At 38.8% G+C, this 10711-nt stretch overlaps 1 protein-coding gene across 5 annotated transcripts in view; it reads right to left on the reverse strand.

The window, feature by feature from the left end:
• Nucleotides 1–6059: 6059 nt before the first annotated feature.
• UBR1 (ubiquitin protein ligase E3 component n-recognin 1) overlaps nucleotides 6060–10711 on the reverse strand; it is a 129549-nt gene continuing 124897 nt past the window's right edge. For all 5 annotated transcript variants that reach the window (XM_023735189.1, XM_004380676.2, XM_023735191.1 and 2 more), the window contains 3 exons: nucleotides 9076–9246; nucleotides 8119–8220; nucleotides 6060–7127 (listed from right to left, as the gene is read on the reverse strand). In XM_023735189.1, the coding sequence (XP_023590957.1) occupies nucleotides 6986–7127; nucleotides 8119–8220; nucleotides 9076–9246 (415 nt within the window). In that variant the 3' untranslated portion in view covers nucleotides 6060–6985. The remainder of the gene's footprint in view (nucleotides 7128–8118; nucleotides 8221–9075; nucleotides 9247–10711) is intronic.

Consider the following 10711-nt stretch of genomic DNA (forward strand, 5'->3'; position numbering starts at 1 on the left):
TTACCTTAGAAGTGGTGACATAGCAGTATAGAACCAGAAACTGGGCTTGTTAGATTCCTGGGTCAGTTTGTCTTATTCAAATAGAGTCCCTGCTTATGCTTAGCATTGCATCCCATGGTGCATCCCTGTGTTAGACTTGTTCTGGTTAAGCCAAGGTTGCAAGCACATGGGAGATGTCTAGATCCAGTTGTCAATGAGCTCTAGCCTACACTGTATCTTGCAGAAGAACATCGTCCTTGTTCTTCTTTTGTTGGTAAATTGAAACTTCAATTTTCTCGTACACACAGGTGTTCAAGAAATCCATTGTTAGGAAAGTAAAAACTGGAAAAAAAATGGGAAGACCTTTTATTATAGTTCAATAAAACGTGAAGTTTGGAAATAGACTCAGGTACATTTCATATGTGATAATGGTGGCATCTCAAATAATTGGGACAAAAATAGACTTTTATATAGATGGTATTAAGACAACCAGATAGCCATTTTAAAATATAATAAAATTTGACCATCGACAAGAATAAACTCCAAATGGATCAGAGGTGTAAATGTAAAAGGTGAAACCATACAAGTACTTGAAGAAAACATGGGTGAATTTCTTGAAACCTGGGTATGAGGAAAGGCTCTGTGACTCACAATTGGGCAAGAGAGTACCAAGAGGTGCCCACATGTATCGTCTGAATTGCATATATATTTCTCCCTGCTTGCTTTATCTAACAGCAGTCCTATCTCCAATGGCTGATCAGGATCAATTACCCCTGCCAAGATGGCGACCCCTATTTTTGCCTGCTAGTCTCTGGTCACTTGGAGTCCAAAGGGCCCAGGCTGCAGCCATAGTTAATAGTTCAGTAGGAACTACAGCAGTCTTCCATATACCATCGCCTAGATTCTACCAACAATATTTTACTATATTTGCCTTATCATATATCTTTCCATCTATTCATCCCTCTTTTCATCCATCAACCTACCTTATTTTTTGGATGTATTTCAAAGTAAATTACAGGCATCAATACATATCCCTGTACATACTTCAGCATACACATATTAGAGTTCAGTATTTTAGTTTTTTTTTTTTACAACGAAATGCACAAATCTTAAGTGTGTACATTCACTGAGTTTTGATAAATGCATGCACCTGTGCAACCCAAATCCCTATAAAGACATAGAGCATTACTATCACTTTTCCTACCCTTAGCAACTAATCCCAGCCCCCATGTCCTCAGAGGCAACCACAGTTCTTTTTCCACCATAATGTGTCCTGTTCTAACTTCATGTAACTAGAATAATACAGTATATATACTCTTTTATGTAAGACTTCTCCATATAGATGGAATCATATAATATGGACCTTTTGGGATAAGATTTCATTCACTCAGCATAATGTTTTCGAGATTTGTCCATGTGGTGTATACCAGTTCCTTTTTATTGCTGAGTAGTGTGATGGTTAATTTTATGTGTCAGTTTGGCTAGGCTATGGTTCCCAGTGATTTGGTCAAACACTATTCTAGATGTTGCTTTCCACAGTGACTTTTCACTTTTGTATTTCTCCTCATTTAGTTTTCATTTCTAAAATCTCCCCTCCTCCGTTTTTACTTGAGTTTCACATGCTTCTGTTCTTTGGCCATCTCATTTTTGAGATCTTCTATTACATTTCTGATTTATGCTCTTCTGTCAAAGCTTTGATTATTTTAATTTCTTCTAACTCATTTTGAAAGGTTATAGGTTTCATCTGCTTTGTGGCCATAATTTTCTACTGTGTTCTCATCAATTGCTGCAACTTTATTCAGTTCTTTTTTTTTTTTTTTTTTTTCTCCTTATAACTTTGTTGAGGATTGGGTCATATTTCATTTTTGTTCTCCTTGTTTAAATGAGATGGGTTTTCTGGATCATTAGGAACAAGTGTCTGTCAAATAGGTGGGGATGGGCCAACTTCATAGCTCTAGGCTCCCTCCTCTGTTGTTACTGTCAGATGCTCAAAAAGTACTCTCTCGTACTTATATCTTTAAATGCTGTATTTTGCTCATATTTTATATCACATACACACAATCTGAACTTTCTCTCTCTCATGCACAGTATTCCTGCTATGCTTAATTTGGCTTCTGTTTTTAGCAGTTTTCCATAGGGTGAGACTCCTTCCTTAAGGAGTGCAGTATTTAATGGGCATTGTTAAAAATGTAGATGACTCAGACTCCCACACGACTTTTTGATCTTCTCGAGGCTGTGCAGTTTTTCACCCACCCTCAATTTAAAGCATGCAAGGACTTCACTTTGCTGCTCATTCTCAGACCTGATTGTCCAGGTTTCCTCTTGGATAGGGTGCTCTCCATTTGGGGGATATGTGTTGGTAATTTTTCAGTTCTGCAGCTCTTAGTAGTCCCCTTTCACTTCCCACTGCTGCACAAGTCCTGCTGCTGTTTGTGTTTTGGGGACATCTTCCCATATTTGGGGCTCCTGGAGAGTATTACCTAGCTTTGTTGAATGTATCAACTTTGGGTTTTTTTCTTTTGTTATCATGATTTCTGGAAAAGTTCCAGGGAGAATCAAACTATCCTGTTGACATGGTCAGACCACCTGACTCTGGCTGTCTAACTTTATTAATGGTGCCCTTTGTTGTACACAAGTTTTAAATCTTAGTCAAATTGTGGAAATTCACCTGGTTGTATGGTTTGTTTTTCGTAGTAGTGCCCAGCTGCTCTGGTATAAGCATGGAGAAAGCCCCTTAGTCACCTCTCCCTGCCAATTATAAGTGCCCTGTATTCTCATCTCTCCCCACACCCACCCCCCTCAAAAAAAAAAAAAAAAAAAAAAAAAACCCTCTTCTTTCATTGCCTTCAATGTTACCCCTCCTAGAATATTTTAGGCTCTTAAAAAGTAAAACAGTGGTGTCATGGATTGAATTATGTCCCTAAAAAATGTGTCTATCAATTTGGCTGGGCCATGATTCCCAGTATTGGGTGATTTTCCTGTGTTGTAAATCCTACCTCTATGACATTAATGAGGGGGGATGAGCAGCAGTTGTGTTGACGAGGCAGGCAGGACTCAATCTACAGGACTGGACTGTGTCTTGAGCCGGTTTCTTTTGGGATATAAAAGAGAGAAGTGAGCAGAGAAACAGGGGGACCTCATACTACCGAGAAAGCAGTGCCAGGAGCCGAGCGTGTCCTTTGGATCCAGGGTTCCTGCATGGAGAAGCTCCTAGTCCAGGGGAAGACTGATGGGAAGAACCTTCCTCCAGAGCTGACAGAGAAAGCCTTCCCCTGGAGCTGACACCCTGAATTTGGACTTTTAGCCTACTTTACTGTGAGGAAATAAATTTCTCTTTGTTAAAGCCATCCACTTGTGGTATTTCTGTTATAGCAGCACTAGATAACTAAGACAAATGGCTTTCAATTTTATTTTTAAACTCTAGGTGCCCTTTCCTTAAATGAAAGCTTACATAGAAACTCAAAATGAGAAAATTGGAACTATCCAATTTTGGCACTCCTTCCCTTCCATGGCCTGTTCTTCTTCTGGAAGGTCCTTGGCACTTAGCCTGAAAATCACTAAGCTGAAAAGAACATTCTAAATTTTAAGTGAAGAGTCATGGCTTAGAGACAGAAGGAAATCACAGATTATTTTAAGGCTCAATCCCAGGAGATTCTGATTCAGGATCTAGGGTGAAACCTGGGAATTTGTATTCTGTTAAAACAGCCTAGATGATTTTAATAAGTTTGAGAACCATTACACTAGACCTATGCTCTCCAATATGATATCCACTAGCCACACGACTATTTAAGTTTACATTAATTGAAATGAAATTAAAACGCAGTTCCTCAGTTGCACTAGTTACATTTCAAGTGCTCAGTAGCCACACAGGGCTAGTATCATATTGGAGTGCAAACACAGAACATTTCCATCATTGCAGAAAGTTCTTCTGGACAATGCTGCTCTAGACAGTTGTCTCCACTATAGAGTGCACGTGCCCAGAAGGATGCACAAGATTCACTGGGAAGACATTTAAATTTCTATTTCTTCATCTCATTTTTAATCTGTTTTTTGGCTATAATGTACTTAATGTATTAGAGCAGCAGTGCATGAATATAATGTAAAATAATTATACATATATTTGGTATGCATGCTTAAAATTATTTACTGATGGAATGCACAATCAAAAAGTTTGGAGACCATTACACTAAACACCTATTTCTTTTAAAGAATTTGCCTGGGCTGACATAGGTAACTTTTTATTGGACCTTCCTTCTTTCTAAGTATAGATTTTTTTCACTTCAAACCCAAATCCCCAAACATGAGAAGTCCTTTTTTTTTCTTTTTAAATATACACATATAAGATATTTTATTTCAAAAAGCACAAGAACATTATACAAGTTTTAAATTTACATTTTTCAATAAAAGATATCAATATATGCATTATTTGTATAACTTCATCATGGATGAAATTTGAATCAGTGGTATAAACATGTTGCAGTCACTAACTATAGATCATCATCACAGTGAACCAAAATGCATAGTTGTTATGAAATGACAAATGAGCACGAAAGGGTGAACTCACAGCCCGTACACCAACATAATAAATTAATTATACAGGTATGTTTCTCTTCACTTTAGCTTTAAAATTTCTGCTAGCCCCTCACCCAACACTAGAAAAACATTCTTGGAGCCATCCTGCTGAACCAGCTCCTCCACATCCTACAATAAAGAAAATAAAGTGACTTTGTTGCTTGTTTATAAGTAAACTTCATAAGCATAATCAAATTGTTTGCAATGATGAAGGCAAACCACTAGGACATATGAATATACTTAGAAACCCCTTGGGCTGGGGGCAGCACTGACACGTCCGTTCATCTTCAGTACCGGGTTCTAGAGTGATCTCAGTAGGCAGAACTCAATATGAAGAGGGTTCTTTGGAAGTAAAGGTGACTGGCCACCACTAGATAGTCCTTCTGGCAGCCTGACAGCTTAACCCCAGAATTTACGGAGTACAAAAAGGCTAGAAATAAAAAGTCGGTTTATCTTTGCTAAACTGGGGCCATTTATTTAGGGCAGAAGTCAGCAAATTCTGTTGTCTATTCTGGCTCAAACTTCCCAGCCTAACAACCCATCCAGCAAAATTATATAAGAAACAAAGGGAAATGCTCAAGTCATTTGATCATACCAGCAATTTGACAAACTGAACACTAAATTTTCTGATCCTCGCCCACTGACTGTTACAGAGTGTTCACTAGAGTTGTGTCTATTTTCTGATGCCTTCTGAATAGTAATTATTCAAGTAGAAAATCATGATTGTGATTCTGATGCCTATTCATGCCAATCCCTAACTGCAAACATCCACCTTTTGTGTATGTTACATAAAAATAAAATAAATCTATCACCAAATGTATATCACCATCCACTTAGCAAATATATTTTCAGTTGTGTTTGCTGAGCAAAAAGAAGGTAGAAAAGCATTTACAAACATACATAAGACATTGAAGTAGACACCAAAGGCAAAATAACATACAGTCCTTGAATGCATCCTTCAAACTTCTAACTCATCACCCCCGAGACAACAGAAGCTGAAATGGACGGCTTCAATTTATCTTCTGTCTGCTGATTTATATTACAGGGTCTTGATATAAAAAGCTAGAGCCAAGAACCAAGAAGCCTAAGCACAGATTCTGGAGAGCTCTATTACTTATGAACACGAAGGCTCAATCACAGCATGTTATAACAGAACACAGACTGTTGATCATGTGGCCTTTTTGGTTTCTCTACTAGTCATAAAACCAGAGTTTATGAGAAGGTTACACATAGATTAACAAGTCAAGGACTGAGGGATCTTCTACAGAGAAGGTTACAGGATTGGCTTACATCTGATTGTTCTAATTTACACTTGTTATGCTCCATTTGGAGCCCTGGTGGCACAGTGGTTAAGAGCTACAGTGGCAAACCAAAAGGTTGGTGGTTTGAATTCACCAGCCACTCCTTGGAAACCATACGGGGCAGTTCTACTCTGTCCTACAAGGTCACTATGAGTTGGAATCGACCCCATGGCAATGGTTTTTTTTTTTTTTTTTTTCTCAATGCTGCATCCGTTGGAGAATTTTCTTATCCTTGTTCTGCAGCTCGTTTACATCAGAACTGGAACAGATTTCTGAGAGTCAAATAGGATGGTGCTGCAATCAAGAGGTAAGCAATCTCATTTTAAAAACTTGCATTTGGAAAATGGGAAGTCTAATTTCAAAACTGAACAATGCTACTTGAAGTCAGAGGTGAGGGTTACAGGCTTTTTGTACCATCAGGGATGAATACATTATCTTGAATCTTCTTGAGGTCTACAGTGGGAAAAAGCTTTTCCACACTGGCAGAAGTCTCTTAGAAATGGCAAATCTGTCCAGTGAGATCTAGTTTAATTTCTGGGTGAAGCAGCAGGTGGCACATTAAGGGTATCTCCTTAAAAGACAAGTAATTAAAGTTTTACTTTTTTGGAATCTTTGTCAATTCAAGCATATTGCATGGTTTCTGCAATCCCTCCTCAGCTGCCCTTAGGGAAGACAATCACAGGTTATTAGACTCTTGTCAGCGATCCAACGTGAACTGAACTCAACTTGTAGGGGGAGGGGGCCATGAAATACAAAAGTGCAGAAGAGTTAGCCGACACATAAAAATGTCCACAACTATTTGATGTGATTTCATTTATCAGGTGGATGGAATCAAATGAAATGGGACAGATTATGAAGGGGAATGAGTTTCCTGGAAATATTAGCAGAATCAGACACCTGGCATGAACAAGCATTTTAGTGTTCTGGAACATAACAGATTGTTTTTCCTTGAAGCACAGGTTTGCTAATTGAAAGCAATACTCCATTAAGGGATATTTTATTGATGTATGTGAATCTGGACATGGAGCAAAATACTCTTCAACCCTTCCCCAGCCCTCAGAAAGGTCTCCATAATTTTGAACCAGTCTTCATTACTGTCTTCATCCATGATTGTCCTGAGATACAGTTGGAGCTCAAAGTAACTGCCAGTTGAATCCAAATAACATTTGATTAGTTTCCTGGCTCCTAGCAATCTCTTCTATAATGCAGTGCTGTTGCCAGACCAGATGGAGCTTCCGATACCGCTCATGAGATAAATGAAGGGGGTTGCCCCTCCTTCAGGGGAGAAAAAAATATATATATGTAAGTTTGAATCAAACAACTGTCACAACTTTATTGCCTCAATAGGTCTGAATTCTTAAGATGCTCCTAGAACTGGGAGGAATCACCCGACAGGGCTTAAAAGGGATATTTTTCCTTCATCTTTGATCCCTAAGAACTTGACAGATGACTTAGAAGTAATCTCTCAAGAAGAAATTTACTCCTTGTACAACAGGTCAAGTATACCATGGACATTACGGAACCTTATTTAAGTGGTCAGCTAGGCTTATAACTTGAAGCAACACTATTCTTTCTTGGGTGTTCAGCCTGAGTGGGGCTTTAACAGCAGCTTCCCTGGCCTCATACGGCTTATCCAGCTTTGATTTCTGGTCTTTGTATAGTAGAGGTTAGAGATGGGGTAGATCCTCAATTTATTATACTACTTAGAAACATTTGGTTATAACTGTCTTTATGATACAACAAACTTGCTGGTGATTAGCAAATATTTAAACTCAATTTCAATTCTAGGGTTGCATGGTTTGCAACACTGTACAACAGCTAACCAAAAAGCCTCAAGTTTGGCTGTTGGGAGTAATGAAGAACTGTGAGGGCTTCGCTTACTGAGGCACTGGGTGTCTCAGCTGGTTGTGTATTTTCAAATGACCTGATGAATTTTAAAAATTTGTTTCTTGGCACCTTTCTGAGACAACTCAGATCTCTTATCCTCAGCCATTAACTATTTTCACCACTCTCCTCTCTTCTCCCTAAAACCAACGACTACCTCTATACAGATCAAATGCTGTCACAGTAAAACAAATCTCTGTATGATAAAAAGGGCTATTTACTACATTTAGGATGGTATCATATTTAATATTTTTAATTTGCAGCTATTAGAAGATATCTCTTAATATTTAGCATTAGCTTTTTTGTTCCAAGAACTGTTACCATCTATGTAGAATTATAAGACTAAAAACATACATAAAAGGACCGATTAAAAAAATCTTACTTCAGGCCAGGGTCTGTTTCTCCATATTCATCCAAATAGGGGGCTGGATAGGCACAGCCTCTGGCTTTACCTTCGACCAGGACAACTCTGCATTCTCTGATTCTGAAGGACAAAACAACCAACAGGAAATACGTATTAAGTCATGTGTGCAAATGATAGACGCTGCATCAAAGTTAGTCCAGAGAAGACATGTCCAATGTCTATCAGGAATCTGGTATAAAGACAGTATCAGCATAGACAAACAGACTAAATTGTGTTTTGTCTAAATAAAGGAGAATGAATATTGCTATTTTTGTTGAAGCTAAGGAAAAGGCTTAGTTGGATTCAGGGACATGGGACAAGAAATACTGACTGAATATACTGAAAGGAAGAAGAAGGATATCCTACCTGAGTCACAGATGTCTTGGAAAATGGTGGCTGGTGTTGTTTCTGTTCTGTTGCCTGGCCTATGACCTGAAGTAGGTAAGGGGCTGAACAGAAGAACAGAACCACACCTCCTAGTCTGATAATCGTGGGCCAGAAGGAAGGTGGGCTGGAGAAGTTATCAAGCCTCCTTTGGTTAGAGTGAGTGTCTCACAGTGCAGATTAAAACGAAACACTGCCACCTTGAGGGCACTCAGAACTCTTACAGCAGAGAAAGGAGACACAAACTGCTTGTGTACATGTATAAGATACGGGAGAGGAATTACAAAAAAAAACCAGGGTAGGTAGCTGGATTTACTAGCTGTAGATTCCCTAGAAGGAGGAAACAGGTGTTTGGGTTTAACTGCCATGCCTTCTTTCCCCATGGTCCAACAGGTGCTTCCAAGCAATGATTACATATTCCACAGTTAATAAGATATTTGGGAAACTGCATTACGTGGGAGAATGAAAAGAAAATGCTATTATGGCCTCCAGATCGGATGCAGATTCCCTAACCCTAATTCATTATGAACTTCCAGATCACTCACTACTCACTTTAGGAAAATGCAGACTCCAGCTCCACAGTGAAGTGCGTGAAAAATGCAAGCTCCAACCTCTTCCCCATTCACCATTTCTTGGCAGCAAGCGTTCTGAGAGCACAGTATGGCCCCACAGAAAAGACAGAGGACAGGGTGCTTTCGCTCATCATCTGCGGACCGTGGGCACCTCAAAAGGGAAGAAAACATTCAGCATGGTGGTGAAACAAACAAACAACAACAACAAAATACTGTATCCAGCTGGCCACGAGCGTGTTTTCATCAGATTCTTTTTTTTTTTCTTTTAAATAATATTTTATTGTGTTTTCAGTGAAACTTTACCCAGAAAATCAGGTTCCCATTTGACAATTTCCACACAAATTGTTCAGCGACATTAGTTACATTTTTCACAACGAGTCAACATTCTCTTTAAGTGTGTTCTGGTTGTTCCGTTTCCAGTGCTCTAGTTTCCCTGATCCCTTCTCATCTTTACTTTAGAGTAATTGTTGACCTTTCGGTCTCATATAGTTGGTTTTTTAATAGAGCACCATACTCATGGGGGAATAGCTTTTATTTTGTGTGCCAATCTGTCATTTCACTAAAAGGTGACCTCGGGATAGCTGCGGTTCAAGGTAAAAAAGCATCTCAGGGTGATAGTCTCAGGAAGTCCTCCAGTCTCAACAGGTCCAATAAGTCTGGACTTCTTAAGAACTGGATTTCTCTTCCATGTTTTTCTCCTGTTCTGTCAGGGTCCCCCTATTGTGGCCCTGATTACAACGGCTGGTAGCATCACTAGTTCTTTTTCAGCAAAGAAAGCTCTTAAAACACTAGGAAACATTTAATAAGATAATTCCTCTTTAATACTTTCCCCTAAAATGGCTTAACAACAACAATAAAAATCCTCTGATTAATCCATAGTAAAAAAAAATCTATTATTAAATTCACAGTGTCCTGATAATTCTCATAAAGCTTCACAATTAAATATACCTTAAGATTTAACTATAGGATCCAGTCTTCATCTGACATGACCAACTTAATTCAACTGCCTCTCCTGTATTGGTTTAGTAAAATCTGTGTCCTCAAAGCTGGAGGAACATGACCTTGTAAGTGCCCACTTGTTTAAAAATTTACGTTTTGCAGTAAGGGTCCAAACACATTTTTCCTCCATTTCTTTGGAATGTTGAGATCTTTAGGGTTGGACTGAAAAGCCTTTGAGTTCATGCATCCGTCCATCTGGGAATCACAAGTCTTAGAAAGGAGAGGGTGGCAGAGATGATTTGCCTGAACAAAGCAGTACTTTGAGATCTGACCATTTCACATAGTGGTAAAATAATAGAGCCTTGTTATTATGCCCTCCAAAGGCGAAGAGCTCTGAAATACAGTGATAATGGCTATCTTTACAAAAGGAGCTTCCTATGCTCCCCCTGTCTCTGCTGTAAAATAGGCATGATAGCAAACATCAAGAACTCCCTTGGGCAGTAAAAAATAAATGCAAACAGAGGAGAGAGCCAGCCAGGTCCACACTGGGGTCAAAATAAAGGGCATCAAAAAGAATCTCCAATATTGTTAACCATTGTCATAGGGCAACATTTGTAGTAACTGTTAAATGGGAGACTATTTTGTCCTGTAAGCCTTCATCTTAAGTGAGAATAACA

The sequence above is a fragment of the Trichechus manatus genome, unplaced genomic scaffold (assembly GCF_000243295.1).
Source record: "Trichechus manatus latirostris isolate Lorelei unplaced genomic scaffold, TriManLat1.0 scaffold00076, whole genome shotgun sequence".
Taxonomy (NCBI): Eukaryota; Metazoa; Chordata; class Mammalia; order Sirenia; family Trichechidae; genus Trichechus; species Trichechus manatus.